Raw genomic sequence first — 15858 nt, forward strand, 5'->3', positions numbered from 1 at the left:
TACTATAAGGATCATGGATCCCTTATGAATTGGTCTTTAGGTCCAGGCAAAACCATTCATTTAACATATTTTTGGTTTTCTATAAAAGCAAGATTTTTACTAAGTAAAAATTCAGCTGGATTTTTTTTAATGAAGAAATTAAGATTCAGACTATGTTGGATGAAATTTCTTAAGAAAATAGTATTCAGATTAAGTTATTCTAATTGTTATTTTTATTAATGAATATTTGCTTGATGCTAGTGTTCTTGTTGGTTGAGATAAAACTACTCCATAGTTTTACCACATCTTCTACCATTGCACACAATTTTAACTATTTTTTTGTACCAAACTGTTTTGTAGTCAGCTTCTCCATTCAAATATTGTTAAAATTCAGGAATTTATAGTCACCACAGTTTTCCCCTTAAAATCTCTGGCTCAATAGGAGAATATTATATTAAGTACATTTTAGGTATCAGACACTGTCCTAAACACACCACATGAATTACCCTGTGACTTCTCCCAGCAGCCTTAAAATAAAGTAGATACTCTGATTTTACAGATGAGGAAACCGAGGCACTGGGAGGTTACACATTGGACGAGCCGTGATCCCAGTAGTCTAGCTCCAGAGCCCATCCTTTAAGGAATTTTGTTTATATGTATTTAATTTTTTTTTTTTTTCCTGCATGTGTGGGATCTCAGTTCCCAGACCAGGGATTAGAACCCATTTCCCCTGAGTGGAAGTGCAGAGTCTTAACCTCTGGAGTGCCAGGGAAGTCCCTGTATCCATCCTTTAAATCATCAGTTAATGTGCAAATCACAGCTGTGGCTATTAAAAGTGAGCTACTGCTAAGCGGTCTCCTCCATTCCTGCTGGCAGGGTATAATTCCTGATTTTGCTGAGGGTTTTAAGTCTCTTCTATGAGGAAGCCTCACCCTTTAGAGCAGTGGTACTTGGTTAGTCTCAGGCTAAGGGTTCCTCCCATTTCCTGTGATCCTGAAGAAGTATATAATTGGCTGTTGACTAACATGGCTTGCTTGACCCTCACTTTCCAGTAATGTTGCATGTTCCTAGCAGAAACTGCTATTCTTGAAGAAGCTCCTTTCAGATTGTAATGGCCAGAAGTTTATTTTCTTTCCCATCTTGTGTTAGATGTGAAAGAAATACCTATCATCTAATACCTATCATTGTTGAAAATACTCATATTTATCTTTTTAGGATACATGTCACAAAATTTTTTATGTTCCTGAATCTGAAATGCAACATCTCTTACTACTGTATACATTAATTTTTAATTAATTTATTAAAATTTTAAATATTGCTTCTAACACTTACATGTCATGCATTTGGAAAAAATAAAGAAAAAATGTTCTACAACTATTTTGCAATAACTATAGGATGCGTCTGAGGGGCTGTTTTATATTTATATTTTTAAAGGTAACATTCTTCCACCAATATGAGTAGGGTTAATAGTCTAGGTCTCTAGGATGCTTGAAAAAGAGTACTAATGTAGAATGAGAAAAGACAGTCCTCTGGGAGGAGGCAAAGTGTTATTGTGATTATTAAATCAGTTTTGTTTACTCAGTAATTTTAGAGCTCTGGGAATAGATCTGCCAGAAAGCTACCAGTTTCCCATGAAACTTTATCTTGTAGAAGCCTAATACATTTGTAAAAGATTGTGATAGTATAGTTTTTTCACCTCGCGATGATAGGTTTATGAAGTATCAAGATGTATGAAAGAAGAGAAATGTAAAAGGATGAAAATGACATACAGTGACTGTGAAAGCAAGGGAAAGGGACAGATCAAGTAGCTAATAGCAGGATTCATTTATGATCTTGGAGTCTTCTCTCTCTTCCTACCCAATGTGTTACAGACCTGCATTCTTTGGATTGTTTATCATTATTGGAAAAAATACGTAAAAGTCTGAAAAATAGATGTCAATGATTTAAGGACCTAAAAGTCAGGAAACTAATGCAAGAGTAGGTACAGGAGATTGAATCTGTTCCTTATAAATGCAAAAAATCCATTGTAATTGATATACTCACATATATACAAAGTTTATACTTTACCCTTACATATGTATGGGCTGCTCAGAGGGTAAAACGTCTGCCTGCCATTCAGGAGACCTGGGTTCGTGTGCAAACACATGTATTAGTCTTCATTTCAATTATAGTTTAAGTAGGGAAAACATAAATCTCATTTGTATGTTGCAAATGGAGTAAAAATGATGGTATGTAAAATAAGAATGAAATCTGAATAACAAATAATGCCTTTGTCCTTACTGACCCAAGAAATGTATAACAGAGCCCTCTAAAAAAATGATTAACAAAAGTGGACTTATCTGGAATTGAAGCCTTATTGGAAATGAAAATTTGCAAGGTGGAATGAATGAAGAGAGAGAAAAGTTGCAGTCCCTATTTGAGACTGTTAAAACTGCCATGTTGGCTTGAGTCTTTTGTTAATATTTCTGTATGGTAAGATACCCTATTTTACAGGTTAAGACACTGAAACACAAGGAGGAACAAGCACTTCTCTAATGTCTCAGTTGTTGGAGTTTCCCCAGTGTCCTTGTCTATCCCCACCAACACAGGTCTTCAGGAAGAAAGGCTGAGCATGACGGGCAGTTGTCCATGACAGAACTTGGAGGACAACCTCTGTGTGGGGTTCTCCTGTTACTTCTTATTCTTCGGAATTGACTCTAGACAATAGCAGTCATTCTAGTCCCTCACCACCAGTAGGGCAATATTGTTCAGTTCAGTCAGTCAGTTCAGCTGCTCTGCTGCTGCTAAGTCACTTCAGTCGGGTCTGACTCTGTGCAGCCCCATAGATGGCAGCCCATCAGGCTCCCCCGTTCCTGGGATTCTCCAGTCAAGAACACTGAAGTGGGTTGCCATTTTCTTCTCCAGTGCATGAAAGGTGAAAGTGAAGTCGCTCAGTCGTGTCCAACTCTGCCACCCCGTGGACTGCAGCACACCAGGCTTCCCTGTCCATTACCAACTTCTGGAGCTTACTCAAACTTATGTGCATCAAGTTGGTGATGCCATTCAACCATCTCATCCTCTGTTGTCCCCTTCTCCTCCTGCCTTCAATCTTTCCCAACATCAGGGTCTTTTTCCAGTGAGTCAGTTCTTCGCATCAGGTAGCCAAAGTACTGGAGTTTCAGCTTCAGCATCAGTCCTTCCAATGAAGATTCAGGACTGATTTCCTTTAGGATTGAGTGGTTGGATCTCCTTGCAGTCCAAGGGACTCTCAAGAGTCTTCTCCAACATCACACTTCAAAAGCATCAATTCTTCGGCACTCAGCTTTCTTTATGGTCCAACTCTCACATCCATACGTGACTACTGGAAAAACCATAGCTTTGACTATATGGACCTTTGTTGGTATTGTGTTTACCAATTAGAAACTACCATTTATTTGAGGAAGCACATTGTCACTCCTTATTTTCAATCCATTTTTTGGCCAATTACTTATATGTAATTTGCAATACTTGTAAAACCAACATCTCTGAGTAAAATTAACATCAAAAGCTGGTTCTCCACATGTCACCAACATAACCTGTAGATATGAGTTTCACTGCTTACAGCAGTAAGAGAAAACACCACCTGCAAACCCGTGGCAGTGTCTTTAGGCTGAGGTTGGAACTGGAGATTTGGAATTGTGGTTGAAGCTGGGTCTTTCACTGTGGGCAAGGGGAAGAGAGGGGATGGACGACTAGGTAAGGATCACGACACAGCAGTCAGGACTGGTGGAGATTGCAAGGGACAGATTTGGAGGTGAGGGAGTCAAAGAGTCTTTAGAGTGCTGCTGCTGCTGCTGCTAAGTCGCTTCAGTTGTGTCCAACTCTGTGCGACCCCACAGGCGGCAGCCCACCAGGCTCCCCCGTCCCTGGGATTCTCCAGGCAAGAACACTGGAGTGGGTTGCCATTTACTGTCTATTGATGTTTTCCACTGAAGATCTTCCAAGTAGTGCCTGCAATAAACAAATACTCTGCTGCCTCTCCTAGAAGAGTAAAATCATGCCAGTAAGATAGACAAATAAGTGCAAAATCATGTTAAGATGTGGCTTTCTTATCGCTGTCCAGGCTGAGAGAAGCAATGGAAGATTTTGGTTCTCACTAGTTGTTACAGTCAGTTTAGGGAAGTTACATATCTTTTGGCTACAGTACCATGATGTCAATGTAAGGTGTCACTGTAAGATTAACACTATTCCTGGAATCATTTTCAGTATGGTTCCTTCCCCAACTTTCAGGGGAATCACAACTGGAGCAAACATACTTTATGTTCTTGGAAAAGAATACAGAAGAATATTACTGGTCTAGCGTGAATTGGTGGAGAAGGCAATGGCACCCCACTCCAGTACTCTTGCCTGGAAAATCCCATGGACAGAGGAGCCTGGTAGGCTGCAGTCCATGGGGTTGCTGAGGGTCGGACACGACTGAGCAACTTCACTTTCACTTTTCACTTTCTTGCATTGGAGAAGGAAATGGCAACCTGCTCCAGTGTTCTTGCCTGGAGAATCCCAGGGATGGGGGAGCCTGGTGGGCTGTTGTCTATGGGGTCGCACAGAGTCGGACACGACTGAAGTGGCTTAGCAGCAGCAGCAGCATGAATTGATAGAGGCTCTCTCTTGAAAGTTAAATTGATTTGATTTAAGATCATTAACCATATGAAAGTAACCTTCTGAATAGAAAATATTTCAAATTTACCAATAATATTGTCATATTTATCATGTTTATTTAGGTTGTAAATATATTGAATCCTCTGGTTCCGCCTCCTTTTGGGAGAACTGAATTTCAAATGAACATTGCTTAATTCCACTACAAAATAATTTAATTGCAAATGCTTACTTTAATTACCCTTGACTGAACCCCAAGAGACACAGCCATTTACTTGGAGCCGAGCAAGATAAATTGCTTCAGTATACTGCAAGAGGAAGCCATTGAAATAATTACTCTGCTTTATAAGCCTTTGTGTAGCTTCTGGCTAATAAACATAAAAATTTAAACAAACACGGAAGCAGGGGCCCCACCCTAACACGGACTATAGAAATATAAGAGGAAAAGACAATCTCTATTTTCTCCCAAAAGAAAATCAAACACAACTAACAATAAATCCCCTAGCTCTTAAAGTTATTGCTTCTTAACTTCGGTGAATTTAAAGTCTGACTGTATTGACTATTTGTTGCCATTAAAGGGCCACAGAAACAGTGCCTAGTAGCAAATGGTTTCTTTCCAAAGGGTGAAAAAGTGATTGGGAAAAAAGTCATCGCTACATACTATGCATGTGTTATTTCTAGGGAAGAAATTTGCAAAGGGAATAAAAAAAGTAACTAAAGCCAAGGTAACTCTGAATTTTTCTAGTTCATTGTCTTTTCCAATTTGCTGCCATGTATTGTCCCAAACTATTTTGTTGTTGTTGTTTGGTGGTTCTTTTTCTGTACATTTGTGTTTCTGGTCACTGGTGCAGCATTGATCAGTGAAGTTGCTCAGTCGTGTCTGACTCTGCAATCCCATGGACTGGAGCCTACCAGGCTCCTCCATCCATGGAATTTTCCAGGCAAGAGTACTGGAGTGGGTTGCCATTTCCTTCCCAACCCGAGGATCAAACCCAGGTCTCCTGCATTGCAGGCAGATGCTTTACCGTCTGATCTACCAGGGAAGCTGGATAGATGACAACTAAAGGAAAAATTAATATTAATTAAACATTGTTTTCAATTAAGCTTTCAGATTAAAATTAATGGCATATTTGGATAAAGAAACCTTTGAATTACTTGCCCCTACCCCCGCCATTTTATTCCCTTCTGTCACACTGGGTGGATCTTAGCTCCCCAACGAGAGATCACCCCTGCCTCCCTATATTGGAAGCATGAGTCTTAATCTCTAGACCACCAGGAAAGTCCCTCTAACCTAGCCTTTACCATGATGGTTGTGAAATTGTTACTTCAACTCCAGCACTTCACATGCACTAGTCATTTATTATTTGGCATTCTTCTGTAACCCAGAGACCTCTTTTTTCTCTCTCCTTCTTTCTCCTTTTCTATCATTGATATGGACTTAGGAATTCCTATTTTTTCCAGTAGCTTAATTCATTAGTGTTCTTGATTATTTTGGTACTTAAATTGTTCCAGATTTGGCAATAGAGAGCACCTTCAAGGTGTTTCTTTTCCCTTTTTTTCATTGTTGTAAATTACACATAAAATTTACCATTTTAGTCATTTTTGAGTGTATAGATCTGTGGCATTAAATTCATTCACATTGCTATGCATTCATCAATAGCATTCTTCTCCAGAGCCCTTCTCATCTTCCTAAAGTATAACTCTATGCCCATATGTAATAATTCCCCATTTTCCACTCCCCCATCCCCTGGCTATCACCATTTCACTTTCTGTCTCCATGAATTTGGCTACTCCAGGTACCTCATATTGGAATCAGATGATAGTTATTTTTGTGTGTGTGACCAGCTTATTTCACTTAGCATAATGTCTTCAATGGAGAAGGAAATAGTAACCCACTCCAGTGTTCTTGCCTGGAGAATTCCATGGGCAGAGGAGCCTGGTGGGCTATAGTCCATAGGATCACAAAGAGTCAGAAATGACTGAGCAACTTTCACTGTAATGCCTTCAAGGTTCACCCATTTCATAGCAGAAGTCAGTAGTCTCTTCATTTCTAAAGCTGAATAACATTCTGTTGTATGTCTACACTACATTTTACTTGTCTGTTTAAGATGATGGACACTTGGATTGTTTCTACCTTTTGACTTTTGTGAATAATGCTGCTATGAACCGTGGGTATACAAATAGTTTAAGTCCTAGCTCACAGTTTTTTGAGTATATACCTAGAAGTGGATTTGCCTAATTACATGGTGCCACCATGCTTTTCTGACTCTTTGTGACCCCAAGGACTGTAGCCTGCCAGACTTCTCTGTCCATGGAATTCTCCAGGCAAGAATACTGGCGTGGTTTGCCATTCCCATCTCCATGGTATCTTCCTGACCGCAGGATTAAACTCAGATTTCGTGTATTGCAGGCAGATTCTTTACCATCTGAGCCACTAGGGAAGTCCCAAGATGACATGGTAATTCTGTGTTTAATTTTTTGAAGAATAGCCATACAGTTTTCCATAGAAATTCCACCATTTTATATTCTCACTAGGAATGCACCAGGGCTCGAATTTATTCACATCCTCTCTAGCACTTGTTATTTTGTTTGTTTTTTAATAACAGACATCCTGATGGATATAAAATGGTATCTCATTGTGGGTTTGATTGACATTTCCCTAGTGATTTCTCCTGTTGATCATCTTTTCAGGTGCTTACTATCCATTTGATGTCTTCTTCACAGAAATTCATGTCCTTTGTTCATATTTTAATCAGGTTGTTTGGTTTTTTGTTGTTGGGTTGTAGGTGTTCTTCCTCTGTTAACATAACCAGAGCTCATACTCTTAATAATAATAATAGATATGTAATAATAATATGTAAATATATGTAATAATAAACATTATATCAATGTGTTATAAAATATATTATTAGCTAATAATAAATACGTAACTGTATAATATGTCAGGGAATGATAAAGAGTAAAATAAAGAATAATGAGTGCCAGCAAAGAGTGTGGTGATGTGATGATGCTTGTTATTTCATGTACAATAATCAGAGAAAGCCATTTGTTGCATTTCAGCAGTCTTAAAGGAACTGTGGATATTTGAAGAAACTGTGTTCCAGGCAGAGGGGAAGACAAGTTCAAAGGCCTTTTAGAGCTGGAACAGAGTGAGTGACAGGACACAGTGGGACATAGAGAACATTTGACAGGTTTTAAAGTCAGGGAACCTGGTCAGGTTCTTATTTTCCCAAGATCACAGGGTACTTAAAGTACCTAAGTATAGGTGGATTGTAGAAAGTAAGTCTGAACATGAGTGTTAGGAAGGAATTAATAAACTTGAAGAAAGACAGTTCCAGGGGTTTTTAGAAGGTGAAATTACACAGCAATTGCTCATAGGCTATAGGAGGCAAGAAGAGCAAGGATTCTGCTCAGTCTGCCTTCTTAGGAAGAAAGAAGGCAAGAATGAAGGTTGGGCCTATGGACCACAAGAGAAAATAAAGGAAAACCTAGTTTTAACAGAGGATTAGAGGGAGACTAGGGAAGTATGGCCAGAAAATTGCTTCCGTTGTGGACACATTGACTTGGAGGTACTTGTGAAACATCCAGGTGGACATAGCCAAGTGTGTATATTGGTGTAGAGCTTACACTGGAGGCTGGGCAGAAATGTGGCCTGGAGATAGGTTTCTGAAAGTCATTGGCATATAGAGGTGATATAAGTACTAATTATGTTTAAAAATCTTAAGTTTTAGCACCAATTGTTTACCTCCACAACTTGTTGACAAGAGTTTAGAAAGTACTTTCTCACAAATATTTTTCTTTGTGGCAATTTAGGAAAATTTAAACCTAGCCCTGAATTCTGCCTCAGCCATTGGTTGTACTGTAGTCAACATTGGGGCACAGGATCTCACAGAAGGAAAACCTCACTTGGTCTTGGGACTTCTCTGGCAGATCATCAAAGTTGGTCTTTTTGCTGATATTGAGATTTCTAGGAATGAAGGTAAGGTCATCAAAGATATTTGCTTCTCATTGACATATATTTACTGTGGGAAAAATTTATACTTCATTGTTTTCCTCTCAGCTCTGATTGCATTGCTAAAGGAAGGTGAGGATCTAGAAGAGCTAATGAGGCTATCTCCAGAGGAATTACTGCTGCAATGGGTGAACTACCATCTGACCAATGCAGGATGGCCTACCATCAGCAACTTCAGCCACGACATTAAGGTTCATATTTTAATGCTCAGATTTGTGACATTAAAAAAAGAATGTCAAAACACATGTCAAATTTGTTTTGAATGTCAAGTGGGATGTAGAAGTAAATTAGAACTGAAGTTTAACTCTCAAGGACACAGTATAGAAAATGAAATTTTGCATTTCTCCATCTGAAGTGATCCCCCACTTATAATCACAGAATCTTGGGCTAAAAAAAAAAAAAAAAACTGGTTTGTTGGCTTGTAATAAGAAATACAGCTGGGGAATTCCTTGTCACTCCAGTGATTAGGACTTAGCACTTTCACTGCTGAGGACCCAGGTTCAATCCCTGATTAGGGAACATAGGTCATGTAAGCCAAGTGGTATGGCCAAAAAATAAGTAAATTAGAAAAAAGAAATACAACTGGTTGTAAGAGGGAAGAGATGCTGCTGCTAAGTCACTTCAGTCGTGTCCAACTCCGTGCGACAAGTCACTTCAGTCGTGTCCAACTCCATGCGACCCCATAGACGGCAGCCCACTAGGCTCCTCTGTCCCTGGGATTCTCCAGGCAAGAACACTGGAGTGGGTTGCCATTTTCTTCTCCAATGCATGAAAGTGAAAAGCGAAAGTGAAGTCGCTTAGTTGTGCCCGACTCTTAGCGACCCCATGGACTGCAGCCTACCAGGCTCCTCCATCCATGGGATTTTCCAGGCAAGAGTACTGGAGTGGGGTGCCATTGCCTTCTGTGAAGAGATGCTAGCGTTAGCAAATTAAAGCATTCTTTTCCATTTTCTGTGACACTAATAGACTAAGTTATAATGAGGATATCAGTCTGTTAGAGTGAGAATTATATCTGTTTGCTAGACTAAAGGCCCTGGTAGGCATAACCTGTTTCTTACTCTTAATTCCACTTTGCCCATAACCCGTTAAGAGGAAACCAAAGGGACTCCCCTGGTGGTATAGTGGATAAGAATCTGACTGCCAGTGCAGGGGACATGAGTTTGATCCCTGATCTAGGAAGATCCCACATACTGTGGAGCAACTAAGCCCATGGGCCACAACAACTGAGTCCACACTCTGGAGCACATAAGCCACAGCTCCCGAGCCCATGTGCTGCAGCTACTGAGGCCTGTGCTGCTAGAGCCAGTACTCTGAAACAAGAGACGCCATCACAATAAGGAGCCTGCGCACTGCAACAAAGAGTAACTGCTGCTCACTGCAACTAGAGGAAGCCTGTGCACAGCAATGAAGGCCCAGTGCAAGCAAAAATGTAATTAATTCATTAAAAAAAAAAAGGAAACCAAAGTATCTGAGGGCATAAGGAATCAGTAGACAGACGGAGGTCTTCAGGCTTGTCTCTGAACCAAAGTAACTTGAAACCCCATCCCTCCCCATCACCACTCACCCACTGGAGATGCAGATGCTTAGAAGTGTAAACAAATGAGAAGTGAGGAAGGGCAATGAAAGAGTGTAGGAGACAGTGTTGCTAGAATCTCTGAGGTGCAAAACACGATTGCTAGAATCTCTAAAGTGTGAAACAACGTAGTGCATTCAGGATCCTGGAGTAACAAGTAAAGGTTGCTAAGTTATTGAATAACTCATTCTTTGAAATGAAGGCAATTTCTTCAATGAGTACTTTTTTCCTAAACCCAATGGTGATTTTATTCACTTTTAAAATTCTGTTGTGTTTCTTTCCTTAAAGGATTCAAGAGCCTATTTTCATCTGTTGGATCAGATTGCACCTAAAGGTGACCGGGATGATGGACCTGCCATTGCCATTGATCTTACAGGATTTAGTGTGAGTATAATTTTTAATTAAAAATTTAAAAAATTTTTGTAAAATATGTACAGCATAAAACTTAGCATTTTAACCATTTTTAAGTGAACAGCTCAACAGCATTAAGTACATTTGCATTACGTGCCATCATCACCACCTTTCCTCTCTGGAATTTTTTCCTCCTCACATAGTAAAGTCTATAGGCGTTAAACAATAACTCCCCATCCCCCTCTCTCTCAAGCTCCTGGTAACCACTGTTCAACTTCGTACCTCTATAAATTTGAGTAGTGAGTAGAGTCATAGAATTCAGTTCTCTACAGGGGCATTTCCTGGTAGAGTCCTCAGCCCTTCATTAAACTTTGGCTTTTATGCTTTTCAGAAGCTTTTTTCTGTGCCCTAGGCTCCAAACTTCCATGCTAAGCCATCTGGCTGTCATGAGTGAAGAAAGGATCCTGACATTGAGTATGTGTAGAATCAACTTTATGCCCACCTATATGTCCGTGGTTCAACATCACTGGAACTCACTAGGGTGATTTTGTAGCTGTGACAGTGTACAAGGAAAGGGATTCATAAGCAATCAATTATCATTTCTTCCAATTTATGTTTGGTAACACACAAAATAAAAGATGGCAATTCTAGTCTTTATGATGTAGAAAGGACTGATGTAAATCCTGGCTCATCTAACAAATTTCCTAGGGAAGTCCATTCTTTTAGCATAAGCTGTAAATAACAGGGTTACATCTAAATGTTAAAATCTGATCAGATTACAGTTCGTATAAAAATCTATTAAGTGCTTAAAGTGTAACATCCATGTTTAGTTTTAAAGGAAATTTGAGTCATCTTTAATTATATTTCACATTATTATAAAATCTAAAAACAATTATGTACAATTTGCAAATTCACTTGAGTACAAATATTAGGAACTGAAAAAAACTTACAGAAAGTTTCAAACTTATTCAAAAGTGAATAGACAGTATACTGAACTACCATGCGTTCATTCCTCAGGTTCAACAGCTATCAATGCATGGTCAGTCTTGTTTCTCAATTTTTTACCTACCTGTTTCCTTCATCTTCCATATTATTTTGAAGCAAATTCTAGACATATTATCATTTCATCAATAAGTATTTTAATATGTATTCCTAAAAGATAAAGACACTTTGAAAATATAACCATAATACCTAAAAAAATAACAGTAGTCTGTAATATCAAAATGATTAATCAGTGTTGACATTTCCAGTTGCCTCATAAATGTCAGATTTTCTTTTTATCATTTATTTGAATTAAAATCTAAATAAGGTCCACGTATTATGCCTTGTTCATGTCTACCCGAGGTGCTTATATTGTTGTTTAATAGCATTGAATTTATTGCTTTCTCTGATTTCAGTTACATTTTATTTACAACTCTGGTGCACAGAATTAGATAAATCTTAGTCTGGTCATGATATACTCTCACCATGGGTCCATGCATGTTTTTGTTTAAATTAATTTTTCTTTGGTAGTTGTTTGTTGTATTGAAATTGTAACAAGTTCATACAGACCCTCAATCCAACAAGAATGCTAGGACTTTGACATCAGATTATATTAAGCTGTGTAGTTCTTCCCTGTCCCGTCTCTCTGCCTGCCTTTAATGTGATAATTATCATCTTTATTCTTACGCTCATTGTTCTTTTGCTTTTATTTTAATACAGTTTTCTTTCAACTAAGTGTATTTCTTACAGATTTAAATTTTTCATTTTATTTTTTAACTTCATATGAAGTTTATCATGTTGTACTTAAATTTCTAGTACTTATTTTGAGTGTATTATATTACTGAGAGTCACTCCTATTGTTGTATGTTCTTGTATGACTATTAACACAGTTTCAGTTTTCATCTGCTCTCCTGTTGATAAGCATTTGGTTTGTTTCCAAGGTTTTGCGTTTGTGAAAAGTGCTGTTCCTTCTGATTTTAGTATTTTTTTTATATGTATCCCAGCTTGTTTTTCATTGAGAAAAGAATACACTGGAAATATCAGAGTAGATATCTTTTTATTAGTACCATTTGTAAGTAAGTCTCTTGGCCAGAAGGCGCTCTAATATATGGCCCTGAACAAGTGACCTATAATTCAGCCAATAGCAGCTTACTGATAGGATATTTGAGAGTTTTGTTGAGTACTTTAGCCTTGAGGATGAAATATTCTTCTGATTCCAGCAAGAAACCTCAGAGACTTGTTCTTACTGGTTTAAAAGAAATGGGGAAGTTAATTTGGAATTGCTGTGCATCCTGACCTTTTGAGCCATCCGTTGATTTATTTCCAGAAAAGTAATTGCTTAGAAATCTATATATGAATAAGAAATTATGCTAATCAAAAGTTTAATCTTGACCATTTTTGTTTTATTTCATTGTTTAGGAGAAAAATGACTTGAAGCGTGCTGAATTCATGCTTCAGGAAGCAGACAAACTGGGCTGCAGACAGTTTGTTACTCCTGCAGATGTGGTTTCAGGCAATCCTAAACTTAACCTGGCTTTTGTAGCTAATCTGTTCAACACGTACCCAGGCCTCCGCAAGCCTGATAATAATGACATCGATGTGAATTTATTGGAAGGTATGCGCTTTCTGTCTTTAATCAAGTCACTGTGTGTATCTTTTTATAACATAGTCCTACTTCACTGTTGGAGGTAGGGGATTGTGGAGGGAGACGTAGCTGACTGTACGCTGGCGTGTGCCTCCATTAAGAAGTTGAAGAAAATTGTTGTTCATTTGGGTTAAAAGCAAATGCTGAGGTAAATCGTACTTGTCTGTCATTTCTCCATAAGCATTTAGTGAAAACCATCATACATTTAAAATATTCTCTTAAATGACTGCATAATTCCACCACCAATATGTACAATGAAATATAGCTATTGAGAAAATAATTATTTGTAACTTTTTCCTCCTTTGAAAGCTTCAGTTTGACTCCAGTATTGTTCTCTTTTTTCTGTTTTTAGTTCACTTGAAAAAATTTACAATATTCATTACTTGTCTTGTGTGTGGGCTGTTGTTTTCTGTCTCATAATTTATAATACTTTCCTGTTTTGCTTCATGAAATGCAGATTTGACCCCTCCTAATGTAGGTACTGTATTTAGTACTTTTCTATGCTCTATAAATATACTCATTCTGAATGTGCTTTTTATCAGTACCATTTGTTCTTTCTGTCTGGGTTGATATTTTTTGCCTTGTTCATGTTGTGTTTTTGGTTTTTTTTAATCTGTCTTAATATGCCTAAAGAATGAAGGATGACAAGCAAGAAACAAATGAAACTTAATTAGAACAGCAGGGCAAGACTTGATTACGTAAACTCTATCTAATTTGCCTTCTCTAATTATGGGATAGTGGAGCTGTAAACACATTAGGGATCAGTTTTGACAATTGGATGTCATGATTTGATGGAAAGCCTTTATCCCTCTGCTGTAAATAAATACACTTATCTTTTATCTCAAGAATCTCTGAAAGGATTGATAACATATATCATTTTGTATTACTTAGCTATGTTACTTACATTTACTAAATGTCATTGACACTTACAATATATGAATCATCATAATGACAAAAACATGCTCAATGTCTCATTCTTTCTCATCTGTTTCAGCCTCTCTCCTTTTCCTCTCATCCTCACAACTACTTACATGTATACCAAGACCCACTTTCATACTAGAACTGAAAGTTAAAATAGTGGCAGCAGTAATGGCAGTTATCAGAGGTAGGGACTACTCCTACAATAGCCTTGATAGTTGCCCTGGTTTGGAGAAGCTGATCCTGAGGTGAGGATTCTTCCTGGTGGGGAGAACTTGAACTTCAGTGTTCACTGTCTCACATCACCCATCTTACTCCCTTCTTTGTCAGTGAGACAGAGTGAGAAATTAGCCCTGTCATCTTTTTCTCTTTGACTACCACAACCAGAGTTCTGATGTCCTGGTCACTTTATAATGACAGCTTTTTGATTAATGAAGGAAGCTTCAGATTTAACAAATACATTGTTGTAGGACTATGATTTTACCTCACTCTTTCTGAGATTCAGTAAAATAAAGATTGTGTTCTCTGCATAGACATGTAGATTAACAAATGTTGATTTTTCAGCAGAGAAATTTAGGGTGAGGGGTTAGAACTTTTAAAAAACTAAAAAGGGAGATGCCTATGTTTTTTTTATCAGTCTGGAAAATTTCAAAATTCCTCTCTGTCTAATAGTAGAAGGCATTGTTTAGAGTGGCATATTAAAAACGACCTGCTTTTTATAGTCACTGAATTCTTGCTAAATATCTTTTCCAACTTACTTGCTCTCCTATTTGTCACGTTTGAATTCTTTTGCTGGTGTTCAGCATGCTTTTGGGATTTTTCAGTGTGAACAAGATTGCTAAATATTTCCATTAGTATTTATTTATATAAAAAATACTGTGGGAAATATTTATCAGTCATCTTTATTTAGAACATATGTATGTCCTGATACATCTGCCAAAAATGAATTTGACTTCGACTGTCACTGGAATTTTTTCCTCTGTACATTTGTTTTTGTAGATTCTTATGAAATTTGAAGCTTGACCTTATCACCTTCATATTCATGTATTAGTATGTCCTCATTGGCAAAGAATTTTATCTGTATGGAACTAAAGAAAATTAAAGGCCCAATTAAATAATAAATCTTCATATTAAATTGAGCCAAATATGGGGCTACTGATACAGAGACCATCTCAAAATTTATTTGTGGTGATAGAAATACATAGACCATGGAATTAGACTTTGTCTAAATCATGGTACCCCCAATTTAATAACTGAGTACCTTTATGAGCCTTGGTTTTCTCATATATAAAACCAGACTTAATAATAAGACTTATTTTGAAGAATTCCAGATCAAGTTAAAGTGACCTTTCATTAATGAACAAATTTTGTGTGCTCTATAATGGTCGGGAAGGGGAAAACAATATACCACTTTAACACATGTAGTGAGTGTTCAATATATATTCCTTTCCTTTCCTCTTAGTAGCCTACTTTTGTTATTTTCTCTAAACTTTTATCAATTGCAATGTCAGTTTAGTCCTAAAAAGGAAGAGAATGCCTTATAATTCTTTCTCTCTTTTATATCAGCCTTTATGAGTTTACTTCCAAGATTGCTTTAGTTGTCTGAAATCTAGACAACATTTCCAGTCTGGAATACATATGTTTTTGTAATGCTTTACCATGACTCCTGCACAAATGCATAGTGCTTCTGGCTTTGAGCATTTATTTACCAAGACAACTTGAAATGGTAGTAGATAAATAAATGCTCACTTTTAAAATCTCTTTTACTTTCCAGGTATCAAAAAT

The 15858-nt window shown here is 37.7% G+C and overlaps 1 protein-coding gene across 1 annotated transcript in view; it reads left to right on the forward strand.

Moving 5' to 3' along the window:
* PLS1 (plastin 1) overlaps positions 1 to 15858 on the forward strand; it is a 127921-nt gene that overhangs the window by 84870 nt on the left and 27193 nt on the right. The window contains exons 7-10 of the mRNA XM_040234168.1: positions 8407 to 8572; positions 8654 to 8796; positions 10467 to 10562; positions 12930 to 13125. Of these exons, the coding sequence (XP_040090102.1) occupies positions 8407 to 8572; positions 8654 to 8796; positions 10467 to 10562; positions 12930 to 13125 (601 nt within the window). The remainder of the gene's footprint in view (positions 1 to 8406; positions 8573 to 8653; positions 8797 to 10466; positions 10563 to 12929; positions 13126 to 15858) is intronic.

Source organism: Oryx dammah, unplaced genomic scaffold, assembly GCF_014754425.2.
Source record: "Oryx dammah isolate SB20612 unplaced genomic scaffold, SCBI_Odam_1.1 HiC_scaffold_2, whole genome shotgun sequence".
NCBI lineage: Eukaryota > Metazoa > Chordata > Mammalia > Artiodactyla > Bovidae > Oryx > Oryx dammah.